Source organism: Myxine glutinosa, chromosome 1 (genome assembly GCF_964187855.1).
Source record: "Myxine glutinosa chromosome 1, kmMyxGlut1.1, whole genome shotgun sequence".
In the NCBI taxonomy this organism is placed as follows: domain Eukaryota; kingdom Metazoa; phylum Chordata; class Myxini; order Myxiniformes; family Myxinidae; genus Myxine; species Myxine glutinosa.
In genome coordinates this window covers 423726781-423746892 of record NC_136261.1, presented here as the reverse complement: position 1 = coordinate 423746892, position 20112 = coordinate 423726781, and the positions used below count along the sequence as shown (strand labels likewise).

General features: G+C 49.5%; 1 protein-coding gene across 1 annotated transcript in view; it reads left to right on the top strand.

The window, feature by feature from the left end:
* The window catches only part of LOC144894278 (uncharacterized), an 83974-nt gene extending 64592 nt beyond the window's left edge, over positions 1 to 19382 (top strand). The window contains exon 4 of the mRNA XM_078786683.1: positions 18711 to 19382. Within this exon, the coding sequence (XP_078642809.1) occupies positions 18711 to 19382 (672 nt within the window). The remainder of the gene's footprint in view (positions 1 to 18710) is intronic.
* The last annotated feature ends 730 nt before the right edge of the window (positions 19383 to 20112 follow it).

The window sequence follows — 20112 nt, the reverse complement described above, 5'->3', positions numbered from 1 at the left end:
CGTTAGTATGATTGTATCTGCTGCCCTGTCTTCTAGCACCCATTGAAATTGGTTAAAAATGCCATGATACGGTTTAAAATACCTTTAGTCAGTGTATTATTCTGCATTATGCTACCAGGTGAGTGCCCAGGGGTTTTGCAGCAATGTTTATATTGTTACGGATCTCGGTTTATGGCGCTCCCCTTACCGAGGGGGGTTTAATCCCCTCGTCTATTACACTGGCCGTCCCGAGTCCTAGAAGGTATCGCACTCCTTTGCGGGGTTGAGGTTGATCAGGGTGACTGGTCAATGGGGTCCCAGATACCTTCGCCAACCTCGCCACAAAGCAGGGCGCTACTTCTGCCCGAGCCACGGACAAGATGGAATTTTCCCGAGCAGTTTAGCAATCCGAGGCTCGAGCCGTTAGCAATAAAACTAACCCGATTCTGAGCGGTTCTAATCGTGCCACAGGTATTCAATTGGGAAAAGACTAAAGCGACCGGATGAGAGGAACCAAAGAATAAGAAGGGTGAAGGAAGAACAAATATGATTTACTAGCAGAAGTACCCGGCATTGCCGGGCATGGGAGGGGAGAAGAGGGGGAGGGGAGAGGGGAGAAGAGGGGGAGGGGGAGAGGAGGGGGGAGGGGGAGGGAGAGGGGAAAAGAGGGGGGGGGATGGGGAGGACGAGAGGGGAGAGGGGAGAAGAGGGGGGTGGGGAGGGGGAAGGGGAGGGATGGGAGGGGGAAGGAGGTGGGAGGGGGGAGGGGGAGGGGGTGGAGGGGGTGGTGGGGGTGGGAGGGGGAGGAGGGGGGAGGAGGAGGGGAGGGGGGAGGGGGAGGGGAGAAGAGGGGGGAGGGGGAGGAGGAGGGGAGGGGGGAGGAGGAGGGGAGGAGGAAGTGGAGGGGGAGGAGGAAGGGGGAGGGATGGGAGGGGGAGGGGAGGGGGGATGGAAAGGGAGGGGAGGGGTAGGGGAGGATGGGGGAGGAGGAGGGGAGGGGGAGGGGGAGGGAGGAGGGAGGGGAGAAGAGGGGGAGGGGAGGGGGGAGAGGAGGGGTAGGGGAGGAGGAGGGGAGGGGGGAGGGGAGGAGGGAAGGGAGGGGGGAGTGGAGGGGGGAGGGATGGGAGGGGTAGAGGAGTGGGGGGAGGGGAGGGGGGATTGGGGGAGGGGAAGGGGGTGGGGGAGTGGGGAAGGGGTAGGGCAGAAAGGAAGGGGTAGGGGGAAAGGGAGGAGGGAGGGGAGGGGGAGGGGGAGGAGGAGGTGGAGGGAGAGGGGGGATGGGGGAGGGGGTGGGGAAGGGGTATGGCAGAAGGGTAGGGGGGAAAGGGAGGAGCATGGGGGAGAGGGAGGGGGAGGGGAGGGGGATGGGGAAGGGGTAGGGTGGAAAGGAAGGGGGAGGGGAAGGGAGGGGAGGGGAGTGGGAGGGGAAAGGGGAGGGGGGAGTGGAGGGGAAGGGGGAGGGGAAGGGGAGGGGGGAGGGGAGGGGAAAGGGGAGGGGGGAGGGGAGGGGAAAGGGGAGGGGGGAAGGGGAGAGGGTTGGGTGGAGGGGGAAGGGAGGGGGAAGGGTAGGGGGAGGAGGGAAGGGGAGGGGAGGGATATAGATGGTTACTGGCAATTGATCACATCCACAAATGATGTAATCCACACAATTTATGTACTTTGCATAACGTTAATAGGAATACATGGCTGTGTAGATGGGAAATACAGTTTGTTTGAAATAAATCACAAATATCAGATGAAAGTGAAAAAAACCCTATGTGGTGTGAATGGCAATGTTCCTCGCTGAAATGTGAAAAAACTGAATTACGTGCGAATGCATAACTGTGAGATTATGGCGGCAAAGTTGGAACATCACGTGATCGCTCTGAGCGAATCAGCGTGCTGCTCTGCGACCAGCTGAGATTCCGTGTATAATGTTCCTCGCTGAAATGCGCTGAGGTAAATATGAATAAAAAATTCGATATATTTTCACTTTTACGTTTTGGCTAACTCGCTCGCGAACCTGACGAAGATCCTGAGCAAGGATCGCTACGTTATGCTAACGCTACGTTAGCTATGCTACGTTCGCTACATTATGGCAAAAAATATGGATCTAAAGATGAAAGAAAAAAAAACCTATGTGGTGTGAATGGCAATGTTCCTCGGTGAAATGTGAAAAAACTGAATTACGTGCGAACGCATAACTGTAAGATTATGGCGGCAAAGTTGGAACATCACATGATCGCTCTGAGTGAATCAGCACGCTGCTCTGCCATTCCGGTCATAATATTCCTCGCTGAAATGCGCTGAGGTAAAGATATGGTTTAAAAATATTACGAAATAAATTTTTTGGTCGACCATGTTCGTACCAGGCTCAATGGCCATGTTTGTGCCAAATATGAAGTTCGTGAGCCTCTCCGTTTAGGAGTCTATTGGTAACATTACACACACACACACACACATACACACACACACACACACACACACACACACACACACAAACTGTGTTTTATATATATATAGATTAACTACACTAAAAGAGGAAACGAAAGAAGGGAATATAAGAAGAAGGAAATAAAAGGATATAGGGCAAGCTTATGTAAACAGTCTTAACTTATCATGACCCCAGGACGAACAGAAAGACTCACACGGAATGGTAGCTGGAAGGGGAGGAAGGTCCAGGCAGATGGTTTCAGGCGATGGGATCCGTCCAGGCTCCGGGTCCGTGGGCGAAGAACGGCAGGCAGCTTCGCGTCTCGTTGGCATGCAACCGGACCTTACATATGTGAGGGGTTGGAATGCTGCTTACGGCTAGCGTGCCGAACGCTCTCAAAACCACACGGCAGTTCGTATCACATGATCGTCCCAAGCGATCCTCCACGCAATGTTCTTATCATTCGCTGCCTCTGCGCTGTTCTCTCAAGTTTGCCAATCATCTGCCGATCTTCTCTCCTCTCTCTTGAAGTAGTTTGCGGCGGCGCTTTTATTACCTGCCTCGCGTATCAAGCCGCGTCCACTTCGCTCCGCCTACCGGTGAACACTCCTCGGCCTGGATTGGTCATGAGGGTTCATTGGTACCTCCCCTCATGACGCGTTGATGGGGCCACGCCTATGTTCCTGGCAGCTCCTCCCTTCTTCTCCCACTCTGCCACGTGGCTTATGGCGGCTTTGGGCGAGCTTCAGCTCAAAGGCAGCGAACGCTGCTGGCAAAGGCGTGCCATACAATTTGGAGAGGGTAAAGCTGCAAAATGAATAGGATGGGAATTTGAGAAGGGGGCTAGGTTATTTGATTCATACAACGCCGCAGATTCAACGATTGGAAACAGATCCTTACCTGAAACACATATTAATGAAATAACTAAAGAAGAAGCCTATGATGTGCTACTTGTTGCTCGTGGCCTAACTTGGGTGCGACCTTTGACCTTTACACCAAAAATGGGAATATTTACAGGGGATTATTTATAAGGGAATATTACAGATATTTACAAGGTGGAGGGTTCTAAAAACCACAACACTGCACCCTCATTACCTCCAGGGCCGTCCCGGCCCGAAAGAACTGTAACTTAGTGTGACACTCAGGTGTGGTAACCCTCTACTATTAACTTCACCCTGAGTGCGACATTTTTAAAACAACTAAGTATGTCCCGCCTGCTGCGTTGATTCTATCGAAGAGAATCACACCCACAGGATAACTGAATCACGGAATTACTTTCAAAACTACACATTGATGGTGGGGAGCATTATTTACAAAGACACTACTTGGTATTTACACGCGAACCCAGGACCTGTCTTTTGGGAAACAAAAGGAGATGGTTTGAAAAGAGGAAAGGCATACACTGCACTGCACCGATACCACCAGCACCAAAAGCACCAAAACACCAAAATGCACAGTCTGCACCATCCAGTGCACAGTCATCACATTTCAATTATTATTAAGCAACGATGCTCAGCAGATGACGTCTTCTCTTCTCTGCCGATGTTTCTGGGTGACTTCTTGCTTGCTGCCGAGTTGGTACTAAAAGGGCACAAAACGCGTCCACTTATAATTATGGCCAGCAGGGGCCAACTAGTGGTCCACCTGCATGGCTTAGGTGCCACCGTGACCGTGGTCCGCAAGCAAGATTCCCAGCAGCGATGCCAGGCCCCAAAATGTGGGGTCCATAAGTGTGGTGCTCGGCCACAGACCTGTGGTCCATATGGTGGTGCTCGGCCACAACAACGTGCGGTCCATAAGTGTGGTACCGGTCCAGTCAGGCAGCAGCGAGGGTGCGGGCACACAACTGCGAGCACCTGCACACTTTCCCCTCAGCACATAAAGACCATGGTCCATGAGTGGGGAAGGAAGACAAAGCAGGGTTAGCGGGGTGCAAGGGTGCAAGTGTACACATCAACACACGCAATACTACAGACCAATCAGCCTTCTCACAATTATCAGCAAAGTCATGGAATCCGTCATTGCTTCAGATATGAAATCTTTCCTCTTCTCCAATGGCTTGATCTCTGATCATCAATTTGGTTTCAGACCTGGTCACTCTACTCTGGACATGCTGCTTCTGCTTTCTCAACAATGGATGGAGGTCCTCAATGCCAAACAGGAAATTAGAGCTGTCTCCCTTGACATATCACGTGCCTTCGATATGGTCTGGCACCCCGCTCTGCTCACCAAACTCTCCTCTTTTGGTATCCATGGAAATCTCCACGCATGGCTGGCGGACTTCCTCTCTAGTCGTAGTCAACGTGTGGCCCTGAATGGGTTTCTCTCATCTCCTCTGCCTGTTCAGGCTGGAGTTCCCCAAGGCAGTGTTCTGGGCCCTGTGCTTTTTCTGGTCTTCATCAATGATCTCTCTGACTCTCTTGAAAATCCTCTCTATCTCTTTGCTGATGACTTTACTCTTTGTCGCTCCATTCTTCATCCCTCAGATCGGCAGTCTGCAGCCTCCTTACTCTCTGCAGACCTCGACAAAATCACAGACTCGGCAAACAAGTGGAACATGTCTTTCAATCCTGACAAATCTCACACTCTTACGATGTCTCTCCGAAAAGACTGACTGGACAACCCTCCCATCCACTTTCTGAATAATCCTCTCCAAGAAGTTCTGTCACTCAAGCGTTTGGGTCTCACTATCTGCCATGATCTTTCCTGGGAAAACCACATTTCAAATCTGGCCTCCAAAGCCAGTCGCCGACTGGGCATCCTCCGTCGTGCGAAGTCCTTCCTTGGCACACCTGAGCTCCTCACCACATACAAGGCTTTCATCCACAGCTCAATGGAATACTGCTCTCCCCTCTGGGCTGGTGCTCATGCCTCACACCCAGCTCGTCTTCACATTGTTGAAACCAAAGCATTCAGAATCATTGGAATCTCCCGCGATGAAGCTAACTCCGAATGCCTTTCACTTACTCACTGCAGGCAGGTTGGTGGTCTTTCTGTCTTCTCCCGACTCCTCTCCGGCCTTGCTCCCCCAGCTCTATCTGTGCTCTGTCCCCCCCAATATTCCTTCAGGTCGCACAAGATCTGCCTGCTACCCTCTTATGGTTAAACTGCCAAAATCTAGGCTCTCTGCTCACCTTCACTCCTTCATTCCTCTTTTCTCCCACCTCTGGAACAAACTCCCTCACTCTCTTCAATCCCACTCCACCCTCCAGGTCTTTAAAACAGCTGTTCACCACCATCTCTTATCTTCCCCAATCCAAAACCTTGATCTTTTCTACCCCTGCTAATTTCACCCCAATTCCACTTTTTTGAAATACCAACTTCTGTCCTGGAAGTCCTTGGTGTCCTTGTGTTTTATACTTCTCCCGCCCCCCCCCCCTTCCCACGCCTCCTCCCCCCAAGCCCTCTCCCTCCCACACATCTCCCTGCTCTCAAATGTTGTGTGCTCTCAAGTGTTTGTGTGCTTCCCTTCTCTCCCCATCTTGTCTTCCGCTCCCTCTTTTTATATATTTTGTTTGTCTGGTTGATTTGTTTGTGAAGTAAATGTCAGCTCTTTCACGAGCCTCGATTCAGCATACAAAAACAAACAAACAAACAAAAAACCCACAAGGTAATGCAGAGGTGAGGTGCGCAGGAGAGCGAGCAGAGAAAGCTCGTCCCTACCGTGTGTCCCCCACTGTCACCTAATCTACGCTTGCCCTTTCCTACCCCATATTTACACAATTTATAAATTCGTCGCTACACCTTGTCTTCCCCATATCTCCCCTAATTCCAAATTCATCAACAATCCCTCTAACCAAATTTGCCATAAACCCAATTTCTCATCAATCCCTCCTAAGGAGGAAGAGATGGAACATAACAAGCACAATGTCACACCCACATCATGATGCGTCTTACATACCAGACACTTGCAAAAAATCATATGGCATGGAGGCTTGTCACCCTTGTGAGTGGATGTAGATGGTGCGAAGAGATTCCAATCCTAACTATACTCTAAATGACTTTAACACACTTACTCTACCCGGGGTCTTTCCCTGCAAAACCATTGGCCATCTCACACTATGTGGTTCTAAGAACCGAACTCCCATTGACCGAACTGTGGTGCTCACCAATTTGGGGTCTCACTCCCCCGATTCTACTCCCTGTGCCCTCGCACAATTTCCGGGCTGGGTCGTGTGGCGCTCCCAGCAAGTCCGCTCACCTGCACACCTCCGCCACTGCAGTTGTCTCCAAGCTTACCTTCTCCTTACCCTAACCTACCTGGGGAAGGCCCTCTGGCGCTCTCACCCCCTACCGCCCTCTCTGGCGTCGGGCTATCCGGGTCTGTCCTCCGGATCCTCGGGCCCCATTGAACAACTCTACTGGCTCCCAGAGCCTACCGGTGGCCTCACCTGGCCGACATACTAACAGTGGCGGAGTGCCCATTTAAACTTTCTCACTAACAAGCAACACGCCCAGCCAATTGACTCCACTAATGCACCCAACACAACACTCCTGTGCAACTACCCGCACCACAGATGCCAATATCCAACCACAATTTACCTACTCCCTCTACCTACTTTTAAACTACCCTGCCCGGGTACTCATGAAAGGGTCCATCTTCCCCATCCACTCCTTTCGCACCAACCACTCCACTCCAGGTATTCCACACTACTCACTCCACGCCATTCATTCCATACTCCATATATTCCATACCATTCATTCCAGACCATCTATTTCATGCAACCATTCTCATTCACCTGTACCTTCACTTGCACACCTTGTGCCCACACACCTGGTGGCACTTGCACACCTGGTTGCACCTGCACACCTGGTGGCACCTGCACACCTGGTGGCACCCGCACACCTGGTGGCACTTGCACCCTCCTTCCCTCCAGGCACATTCACTCAATACCATTCACCCACACTCACAATACTCTGCTCGATACTCTTTCTACACACACACACAGCATCATCTGATCTAACTACTCCCTTCTGAAACTCACGCTCCCTGTCTTCCCTTATACTAAGCGCTCCCACGTCGTTATAATCCAACTACCCTACTCTACGTCCCCTACTACAGGTATGATGTCGCTACTTAAATCTACAGTTACCTATGGTCATCCTTCTAAATCCCTATACATTATCCAAAACCTCCCTGGCTTGGTTTTCACCGCCATATCCCATAAAACTATAGCTCCTTTGCCCCCAGATGTGATGTGAGGGATGGTAAATCTACCATCCCTCCACACCATATACCATTTGCCATCAATTCCCAATCACACTATCACTATCGCCATTAGTCCACTTCACTCAGAGCCTCCTCGGTGCGGCATCGCATCATTAAAGCTCGGCTTCGCAAAGCCGAGCAATGAATGTGGGTGGTTTGTCTACTGCAGGTTGGGTCCGTCCGGCATTCGATTCAGGGGAGGTGGTTTGCTCGGGCCAAGGTTCAGGCCACCATCCCGGCACGGGGCCTTGCGCTCCCAAGCGCGATGGCCCAGCCTTGCCCGGGTGGAACGCCACCACCACAAGGGGGTGCCGTTCCGACCCCTCCTCCTCCCTCTCAAACAGGGCCGCCCGCTTTGCCTGGCAGCGCGGACCCGACCGTGCAGAGCGGGGCCCGGCCTGAATCGTGCACGGTGCTCTGAAGAGGAGTGATGCGACACCGATCCCCACCGGCTCCCACAGCACACACCGCCCGGCAAGGACTGGGAGATCGCATCGGCTAAAAGTCGGTCTGAACGCTGTCCCGGTTAATGTCGATGCTCCCTGTACATGCTCACAACACTCGTTCCGTTCTTTACTCATACATCCCATCCACTCTGTCAATTCCACCACCGCACTCTGTTGCACACCACTCGCTGTTCGCACACTCCATAACACACCTTGGCGCACACTCGTTGTTCGCACACTTCTCGCGTGCACTCTCCCCCGTTACGTACTCCGTAACCACCACGGGCATGCACACTTCCGTTACATCCCCTGTAACACTCCCCATCACCCACTCCACCACCAACTCAGGTGTGTCTCCTCGCACACGCTCAACCATTCCAAGTGTGCATCCTCGCACCCGCTCCTCATCCATCTCACTCTCTGTATCACTCATCGTTCCACTTCCACACTCCGATGTGCATTCACTCTCGCACTCGGTATCACCCCCATACTCTGTCGTGCACTCTCTCTTGCACTCGGTAGCACTCTCGCGCTCTGGCGCCATTCGCACACGCGCGCCATTCACCCTCGCACACCTTTTCCTCACATGCGCACCATTGCCATTCACACAGCGCACACGGACCTTTTATGAGCGCCTGGGTGCCGTCTCGATCCAAACGTGCGAAAATTATTTTCGCGGCAAACACTCTCCTGCAAAATCTCCCCGCACAATATACAGCCCGACTCACTTGGGCGCTTCTTCCTCCTCGCTCCAACACCACCTGCAAATCTTTATTCGGGTTAACAAGCACAGCATCACGATGCGAGCACGGACTTTGTACATTATCCATTTCTCCCTGCCGCGAGTGCTTTCCCAAGTCCGGCGTCTCTTCCATTCCAATTTCCACTACTATTTGTTCGGTTAGATTTCTTTTTTCTTTAATTTCAAAGTCTTTTCCCTCGGCGACCGCTGCCTCTAATAACATTTCCTTTTCTACTTCGGCGGTCGCCGGCTTTCCCATACCCCGGGTTGCGATCTCTATATCTGTCCAGTTACCTGCGCCTTGCTCCAACTCGCTTCTCCCGCGCTCCTCGAGTCGTGCTACCTCGTCGTGCACAAATGCGCTTTTCCCGCCCGACCTGCGGTTAACCTCCCTTTCACACTCCCGCACTTTGGCGCACACTCACACACCTTGGCGCACACTCGTAGTTCGCACACTTCTCCCGTGCACTCTCCCCCGTTACGTACTCCGTAACCACCACGGGCGTGCACACTTCCGTTACATCCCCTGTAACACTCCCCATCACCCACTCCACCACCAACTCAGGTGTGTCACCTCGCACATGCTCAACCATTCCAAGTGTGCATCCTCGCACCCGCTCCTCATCCATCTCACTCTCTGTATCACTCATCGTTCCACTTCCACACTCCGATGTGCACTCTCTCTTGCACTCGGTAGCACTCTCGCGCTCTGGCGCCATTCGCACACGCGCGCCATTCACCCTCACACACCTTTTCCTCACATGCGCACCATTGCCATTCACACAGCGCACCACGGACCTTTTATGAGCGCCTGGGTGCCGTCTCGATCCAAGCGTGCGAAAATTATTTTCGCGGCAAACACTCTCCTGCAAAATCTCCCCGCACAATATACAGCCCGACTCACTTGGGCGCTTCTTCCTCCTCGCTCCAACACCACCTTCAAATCTTTATTCGGGTTAACAAGCACAGCATCACGATGCGAGCACGGACTTTGTACATTATCCATTTCTCCCTGCCGCGAGTGCTTTCCCAAGTCCGGCGTCTCTTCCATTCCAATTTCCACTACTATTTGTTCGGTTAGATTTCTTTTTTCTTTAATTTAAAAGTCTTTTCCCTCGGCAACCGCTGCCTCTAATAACATTTCCTTTTCTACTTCGGCGGTCGCCGGCTTTCGTATACCCCGGGTCGCGATCTCTATATCCGTCCAGTTACCTGCGCCTTGCTCCAACTCGCTTCTCCCGCGCTCCTCGAGTCATGCTACCTCGTCGTGCACAAATGCGCTTTTCCCGCCCGACCTGCGGTTAACCTCCCTTTCACACTCCCTCACTTCATACCGGGCTTTGTCCCTCGTTAGCCCCTCATTAATTTCTCGGGCTTGGCCATTTATGCCCTCCAATTTGCTTCCTAGCCCTCATATTTACTGTCTAATCGCTCCCCCATTCTACTTTCCATTCCCTCACTATCGGCCCTCATTTCTCCCATCTCTTTCCTTAATCCCCCAATTTGGTTTCCCACTTGTTCCAATTGTTCTCCCACCTTATCCATACTGTCGTTCTTTTCTGCATTTCCGCCATGAATTGGGCCAGGAAGGCTTGCATTTCGCCCACCCCCATTGGCGCAGCGGGTGCGGCCCTCGTCGCCGCCATGTGCGAGGTGCCGCCATCTTGTGCGCCTGCCTCCCACTCTACCGCACCTTCTTCAACCTCCTCCTCTATCTCCCCCATTTCCTCCCTGGGGTCCTGGGTTGACTCTCACCCCTCTTCTATCACCCCCACCGGCATCCGATCGCCTTGATCATCCATGGCACGATTATAATTTGGATATTATAATAAAATTTCGGCCGCTCGTAATTTTGACCAAATTTTTTTCGACGGATTAAAATTTGGTTCGGTCTTCAAATCCCACTCCCCGACACCAATCGTTACGGCCAATAGCACAATTGGTGTCAAAAATTTGGTCGAAATAAATTTAGTCCCAGGTTCCAGATCCCACTCCTGACAACAATTGTTACGGATCTCGGTTTACGGCGCTCCCCTTACCGAGGGGGGTTTAATCCCCTCATCTATTACACTGGCCGTCTGAGTCCTAGAAGGTATCGTGCTCCTTTGCGGGGTTGAGGTTGACCAGGGTGACTGGTCAATGGGGTCCCAGATAACTTCGCCAACCTCGCCGCAAAGCAGGGTGCTACTTCTGCCCGAGCCACGGACAAGATGGAATTTTGCTGAGCGGTTCAGCAATCCGAGGCTTGAGCCGTTAGCAATAACACTAACCCGATTCTGAGCAGTTCTAATCGTGCCACATGTATTCAATTGGGAAAAGACTAAAGCGACCGGATGAGAGGAACCAAAGAATAAGAAGGGTGAAGGAAGAACAAGTATGATTTATTAACTACACTAAAAGAGGAAATGAAAGAAGGGAATATACAAGAAGAAGGAAATAGTGGGGGGGCCAATGTAGCAGATTGAAATGCCCGGTGAAATTGCTTGTTAATTTTTGGACACTGGTTGGGCTGTCTTTAGGGATGATATAAGTTCTAGAAAAAATATGTCTCCAATTGTTTCAAGTTCTTTATGGCGGCCATTTTGGATTTTCAAAATGGCGGATGTCGAAAACGTAAAATTCCATTATCTTGGCTTCTAAATGACCTAGAGTTTCGATTCTGGTGTCCAGTTGTACATTTTTGGGGATAGAGAATTGAATGAAACCTTCTTTAATAACCTACAAGGGATAAAAATAGGTTTTTATGGCACAGCCGAACCAGTGTCCAAAATCTAACTTAATGCACATCTATCTTAATTGTTATTTGTTATTTGTATGTTCCAGATTCGTGACCCTGAGCTATGATGGAGCCAAAAAGCAAGAAAACCAAGAAAGAAACTGATTTCACACTTTGCATTCAGTGCCAGGATCCCCAAGGTGCACTAGTGACTGAGCCAGCACTGGGCTCATATGCAAAGTTTCTCCAGTTCATCCAGGAGAGGGCACGATATGGTGATGCCGACTTCAAACAGATCAGCGAACGATTAAGCTGTTTCACTGCCACTGACTTGAGGAACAATAAAGCAAAGTGGCACCGGGCATGTTATGGATCTACATGCAACACTGCTCACCTGGAGCGTGCTAGAGTTCGCCACCAGAAAGCCTGCGAACATGGCGACACCCAGCATCTTCATAAGAGGTGTGCACGTCCTTCTTCTGCACCTGCCGCTGCAAGTACCTCAGGTTCTACGCAAGACGAGACTCTTCGCTTCACACGTTCATCATCAACTCCATTCAACAGAGACCTTTGTTTCTTCTGTCAAGAGGTCACTAAGGAAAGTGTACATGTTGTATGCACGTTCAACGCAGGTAAACAGCTGAAGAAAGCTGTTGAAGAAGGCAGCAACCACAAGTGGAAAGTTCAGCTGAGTGCTGCCATCAGTGCACATGATGCTCATGCGATCGACGTCAAGTATCATCTCCCATGCTGGGTGCAGAATGTCCAACGTGCTCCCAAGAGTGGGACATCAAGTGATGACAAAGAACACATACTGCAAGAAACTAATGTTATCAAAATAGCCGCAGACATTGAGTTTGTCAGCCTTGTTCGCTCTCTACTCCAAGCTGGTGAAATTCTCAACATGTCTGACCTGAAGTCGGTTTACTCCAGGATTCTTGACAATAATGGTGTGCACAATGTCCCATCACCTACTACCCAAGGCATGAAGGAGAAAATCAACTCTCACATTGATGACGTTCACTTCATGAAACCAAAACGTCGAAACGAGTCAGACTGTGTATTCTCCACTGCCGTGCGTGATGCAGCTGTCGAAGATGCAATGACGAAGACAAATGAAAAAAACATCGAACAACTGTTTGAGAGTGCCTCTGTTCTCCGCAGTGCCATTGCTTGTCAGAACAAGCACCCATGGCAATTTGAAGGAGAAATGAACACTGATGATGCTGAAAAGCATGTACCCAAAGTACTCTATGCTTTCCTCCGCTGGCTACTGGAAGGACCAGCCACGAGCATTGAGCCAGAGACTATGCGCTCAGCCACTATTCATCGAGATGTTATAACCATCAGTCAGAACATCATGTACGGCTACAAGTCAAAACGCCAAGTCACGTACAAGCCCAAAGAGCCAGATGCACCATTCTGCCATCGCTTAGAATGGCCACAGCAGCTTGCCGTTGCCATTGTAGTCCATCAGTCCACCAGAAACAAGAAGCTTCTGGATTTCCTGCATGGGTTCGGTCTGTCTGTTGATTATAGTCGGATCTTGCGGTTGGAGACACAGCTGGCCAACTCAGTCATAGAGTCTACGACAGAACAGGGTGTATACTTTCCAAGAACCATGCGCATAGGGACGTTTGTCTTCTTTGCAGTGGACAACAGTGACTTCAATGAAGACACACCTGATGGGAAGCGGACACTCCATGCTACAGCCTGGGCACTCTACCAACGACGGGAACATGCACCCTCCACAGATGAACATAGAACACTGACACTACATGACCGAAAGGCCAGACACCGCTCACTCAAGGTTCTGACTGCTCCAGACTTTGTTCCTTGCCAAGCACCAAACAAACAATCTGCCACAGGTACCACGTATAGCTTCAAGACACGGTCAAACCCAGATGTCACCAAGCCGTACTCTGCGACGGACACAGTGTGGCTACTTTCACGCACAATCATGCGAACAGCTGAAGCTGAGGACGTACAAGACGACATCATCCCACCAGATGACCAGCTGCAAGCTGCAGAACCCCAGCATGCTGACCCTGTTGGGTCACTCGTCCACGATCCAAAACAACCACCTGGCAGTAGGATCAAGCATCACGATATCCCAACTTGGACAGCCTACAACTCACTGCTCTCCTCTTCGAAGCCTCTGACAGAGGTCAACGCCCTGCCATTGGTAGCAGCACCAGCCCATGAATGGCAAACACTGATAACAGTCTTGAAACAGACACAGCAAATCAACTGCATGGTCATGGGTCCCGATAGGAAGACAGTGATCACCTTAGACATGGCCCTGTATGAGCGAGCCAAACAGCTGGAGATGACCAGAGATGACTGCAAAGGCAAGTGGGTACTGCGACTAGGGGAGATGCACACTGTGATGGCTGCACTGAGGGCTGCTGGGAATGCCATAGAGGACAGTGGTCTTGACGAGGCTTGGTCTGAGGCTGATATCTATGGCCCAACAACGACCAGACAAATACTGGAAGCCAAGCACATGAAGAGGGCTTTGGAGGCCCACATCACCACTGTCCAAGCCCTCTTCGACCTCTATGTGGACGAATTCTTCCAAGAGCATCCCCATCTGAGGGGCCCATGTACCCAGTCAGCACAACAGGTTGCTCAGAGCTGTCATCTACACAACCGAGAGGAGATGACAAGCGCGCAGAACAACATGCTAGCTGTCCTCGAGTCAAACGAAGTCCTGGAGGCCATGGCAAAGTTTGATGAGAGGAAAGAAGCCAAGAGTCCACTGTTCAAGTTTGTGCGACGCTACATGCGGATGATAATGCTGATATACACATTCATCCGTGCCACCCGTGATGGACAATTTGAGCTTCACCTGTCTTCACTGGATGAGATGTGCATATACTTCTTTGCACATGACAAACAGAAATATGCCAGGCTGACTCCCCGGTACCTTGCAGAGATGAAGGCCCTGAAGATGACAGATCCAGGGATCTACCAAGAGTTCATGGATGGGAACTTCAGTGTCCATAAGAATGAAATCCCCTTCTGTGCTGTAGGTGTGGACCATGCACTGGAGCACATCAACAGGATCATGAAGGTGACAGGGGGTATTGTGGGCATTACCCAGAATGCCAGTGCCCGCGAAAGGTTCTTTCTGACAGCACCAGAGCTGAGTAGGCTTGCTGAAGAAGCCCGTCAGATGGCTGGCTCACAATCAGCTACACGCAAGGAGCACCACGACCTATCAACCACAGTCTGGGCTCGGTTTGCCGGCAAGGGAAAGCTCACATGTTGGCAAGCCCTCAATAGGTGCTCTGTTGAGGTGGTATCTGCGTTTCATGACCTTGGGGCCTCTGAGGAGCTGAGAGCTGACACAGAAAGTGACATTGAGGCATTTGTATGCCAGCTGTATGAGCCTCGTACTACAGTTGTGGATGTGGGCAAGCTGAGGTGGAGACTGTTTACCAAGAAACAGCTAGAGGCACAGAAGCTGCCACCAACACGGGGAGCTTTACATGAAGCCATTGCTCGTGCACATTTCCAGGCCATGGTGTGGCATCAGGCTGATGTACCGGACCCCCAGCTTCCACAACCAACAGAACATGGATGGAGAGCAGAAGGAGATCAGCTGGTGCCCATCACAACCAAGGACCCTCCAGCCCCAGCTGCCATCACACATCTAATCAAATGTAACTGCAAGAAGACCCAATGCATGTCTCACTGCTCATGCAGGTCTCAGCATCTCAACTGTTCTGAGATGTGTATGTGTGGGGCAGATGAAGAGGTGTGTGGTAACACGGGTCAGGAGCGCCCCATGGGAATCGATAACACTGATGATGAGGAGGATGGAGATCCTTCAATGTAACAATGAACACTGCCAACTAAAAATATTGCACAAAGACATTATAAGTGTACATTTGAACACTAAAGTCCAGCCTTTATGTGATTTAGAAGTGAAAATGATGGAAATATATATATATATGTGTTGGCATAAGTGCGTGAAAATCCAATATGGCTGCCATAAGAACCCTTTTGATCATATGTAGGTGTATAAATGTGTGTTTATTGGATTAAGTATCCGCAAATATGTACATTTGGACACCAAAATTAACACTCTAGGTCATTTAGAAGCCAAGATAATGACAATTTCGGTTTTCAACAAACGCCATTTTGATAATCCAAAATGGCCGCTATAAAGAACTTGAAAAAAATGGAGACATATTTTTTCTACAACTTCTATCATCCCTAAAGACAACCCAACCAGTGTCCACAAATTAACATTTGAATTCAACGGGAAAACATTGGCCCCCCCCACTAAAATAAAAGGACATAGGACAAGCTTATCTAAACAGTCTTAACTTATCACGACCCCAGGACGAACAGACAGACTCACACGGAATGGTAGCTGGTAGGGGAGGAAGGTCCAGGCAGATGGTTCCAGGTGATGGGATCCGTCCAGGCTCCGGGTCCGCGGGTGAAGAACGGCAGGCAGCTTCGCGGCTTGTTGGCACGCGCCCGGACCTTACATATGCGAGGGGCTGGAATGCTGCTTACGTCCAGCGTGCCGAATGCTCTCAAAACCACACGGCAGTTCGTATCACACAATCGTCCCAAGCGATCCTCCGCGCAATGTTCTTATCATTCGCCGCCTCTGTGCTGTTCTCTCAAGTTTGCCGATCATCTGCCGATCTTCTCTCCTCTCTCTTGCAGTAGTTTGCGGTGGTGCTTTTATTACCTGCCTCGCGTATCAAGCCACGTCCGCTTCACTCTGCCTATCGGTGAACACGCCTCGGCCCGGATTGGTCGCCAGGGTTCATTGGTACCTCCCCTCGTGACGCGTTGATGGGGCCACTCCTATGTTCCTGGCCGCTCCTCCCTTCTGCTCCCACTCTGCCATGTGGCTTATGGCGGCTTAGGGCAAGCTTCAGCTCAAAGGCAGCGAACGCTGCTGGCAAAGGCGCGCTGTACAATTTGGAGAGGGTAAAGCCGCAAAATGAATAGGATGGGAATTTGAGGAGGGGGCTAGGTTATTTGATTAATACAACGCAGATTCAACTATTGGAAACAGAACCTTACCTGAAACACATACTAATGAAATAACTAAAGAAGAAGCCTATGATGTGCTACGTGTTGCTCGTGTCCTAACTAGGGTGCGACCTTTGACCTTTACACCAAAAATGGGAATATTTACAGGGGATTATTTATAAGGGAATATTACAGATATTTACAAGGTGGAGGGTTCTAAAAACCACAACAATATTGTTACGGAAACGGAGTATGGCGCTCCCCTTAGCGGGGGGGGGGGGGGGGGGGGGAGGCGGGGGGGGGCGTGGGGGGGGGGATTAAACCCCCTTCTATTTGCACTGGCAGTCTCCGGTCCTGAATCTACAACGTCCTTCCCGGACCGACGGTAGGTAGGGTTTGTTCGGCCTAGGGGTTCGCTACGTACCTAATTACTACCGCCAGCCGGGAATGAGGGAATAACTTCTGCTCGAACCACGGCAAGATGTTATTTGCCGAGCGGTTTTAGCAGCCCGCGGTTCAAACCATTAGCAAAGACTAAACCCGATTCATATGCGTTGTCCGAAATTGCACCACAGGAACTCAATGTGGAAACCTCTAAAACGAACGGTTGTGAAGGAAAGAAGGCAAAGGTAGGAAGAACACAGGTATTTATTAACTACTATTTACACAAACCAAAGAAAGCAAGGAATAAAAGTACGATACAGTGAAGATAGACACAGAGCAAGCTTAACTTATACAGGCTTACTTAAACCCAGGACAATACAGACAGAACAAACTCACTCACATGAATGGGGGTAGATGGATGCCAGGGATCGATGGCATGGGAAGGCAGAGAAAGGGCCAGGCAGATGGTAGGCGTCGAGGTCCGGCTCCAAGCGCGCGCTCCGATCCACGCTTTGGGGTCGAGGCGAAAACCCAGCAAACAGCTCCGCATGTCGTTGGACGCGACCGGACAATTATATAGCAGGGGAAAGTTGGTATGTTGCATACGCAATTCTCGGCTGGGCAATCCCCGTGGCCCTCTTTCTGCCGCTCGCCCCTGCTCGCTCCACTCGACCTCAACAGAACTTGCAATTCGTCCTCCCTCTCTCATCTGGCCCCTTACGCATCTCTCCTGGTGGGGGCTGATGCAATGGGTTTTATAACTCCACCCTCTTGAGCCATACCCACTCATCCTTGGTTGGTCAGCAAGGGCTTTCCTGGCTCCACCTTCTGATGACGATGGGCAGGCAACGCCCTTGTTCATTGGCTTGACCGCGTGCGTAATGGAGTCAAATGCAGTTGGTAATGCGGTTGGCAATCGAGGTTCTGGGGCAATTGAAAGGGGGTCTATCTTATTTGATTTGGTGCAATGCAGAGTCAACTAATGGAAAACAGAGCCTTATACTGACATAGAATAAAGAAATAACTATTGAGGGAAGCCTATGATTTGCTACGTGTATGCGATGGACTAGCTAAAGGGACGACATTTGACTTTTACCAATTGATGGAGGTATTTACAAAGAATAATTACATTTACAGAGGGTGGTATTTACAATAATTACACCAAGTGCAGGGTTTCCCAAATCCGTTACAATATTTTAATTTAAGAATTCATTCCATGACAACATGTTCTATGAACTCTCAAGATGGTTCTCAATCCCATTTCCCTGCAAACGACTGATGCTGATTTGTACACAGGTGATGTCCATGCTGTACATGTGGAAGGCAGACAGCACAACAACGATTCATCTATCACAGAAGATTCAAAATATGCTTCTGCAAAGGAAGGTTCAGATGATATTCACATGACAAACGGGAGTGCCTCTTGTTTTGCAACTGGTGAGTGGAAATGTAAAAAATTATCATGCGTACAATTTTTTGTGTTGAGAAAATATAAAATTTTCGGAAAAGTGTGAAATATTTTGCAGTTTGATTTTGACCAAAAAAAAAGAAAATGTTTTTTTTTTGTTTCTGCAGAACAATCCAGAAGTAATATGAGACAAATAAGGTCCAGTTGCAGCTTAACTGTGAAGAAGAAGACTTTTTTGAAGAAGGAATCACGACATCAAGACTCACTTCCTATAAAATGCAAGTGCATGTCTGGGCCTCGCAACACCAAGATTAATATTAAATTAAACAAACACAAAAAAGTTGTAGAAAGGGGAATACGTTATAAGTGTAATGTGTGCAGAATGGATTTTGCTTCAACGAGTAGCATCAAAATACACATGAGGATCCACACTGGAAAACAACCCCACAAGTGCTCTGTCTGTGATAAAGGTTTCTCTGGTAACAGCAATTTGAAAAGACATATGAAGATCCATACAGGAGGGCGTCCCCACAAATGCTCGATATGTGATAAAGGTTTCTCTCATCACAACAGTTTGAAATTACACATGAGGATCCATACAGGAGAGAGACCCCACAAATGCTCGATATGTGATAAAGGTTTCTCTCAAAAAGGCCATTTGAAATCGCATATGAGGATCCATACAGGAGAGCGACCTTACAAATGCTTGATATGTGATAAAGGTTTCTCTCATAGCAACAGTTTGAAATCACATCTGAGGATCCATACAGGAGAGCAACCTTACAAATGCTCGATATGTGATAAAGGTTTCTCTCAAAAAGCCCATTTGCAATCACATATGAGGATCCATACAGGAGAGCGACCTTACAAATGCTTGATATGTGATAAAGGTTTCTCTTGTAGCAACAGTTTGAAATTACATATGAGGATCCACACAGGAGAGCGGCCTTACAAATGCTCGATATGTGATAAAGGTTTCTCTTGCAGCAACAGTTTAAAATTACATATGAGGATCCACACAGGAGACGACCTTACAAATGCTCGACATGTGATAAACGTTTCTCTCATAGCAACCCTTTGAAATCACATATGAGGATCCATACAGGAGAGTGACCTTACAAATGCTTGATATGTGATAAAGGTTTCTCTCATAGCAACAGTTTGAAATTACATATGAGGATCCATGCAGGAGAGCAACCTTACAAATGCTTGATATGTGATAAAGGTTTCTCTCGTAGCAACAGTTTTAAATTACATATGAGGATCCACACTGGAGAGCGACCTTACAAATGCGTGATATGTGATAAAGGTTTCTCTCGTAATAACCGTTTGAAATCACATGTAAGGATTCATACAGGAAAGCAACCCCACAAATGCTCAATATGTGATAAAGGTTTCTCTCAAAAAGGCAGTTTGAAAATGCATATGAAGATCCATGCAGGAGAACTGAATCTGAAATACCAAACAAGTATTGTTGGAAAAGGTTTGCTGAAAAAGGTTTGTTAAATTCACATCGCATTTCCTATACTGGGTTGTACATGCCCCCCTTGTAAGCGGTCCTCAGCAGTAGGCAAGGTATTCAGTGAACCAGTACGGAGAAAGCTATCGTGAAAACGTACATCCCTTTGAGCATATACCTTGTAAACACAACTTCTCAGAGTACCATCTGTTACCCCTGATAACCATGCACCACCCCAAACCCCTTGATGAAAGCCATACGACTGGTTGACACCAGAATGTCCACAACAAGGACTGCAAACTGGTGTCAGAGGACAACAAGAATCTCAAAATTCTAACCCCATCTATGTCCT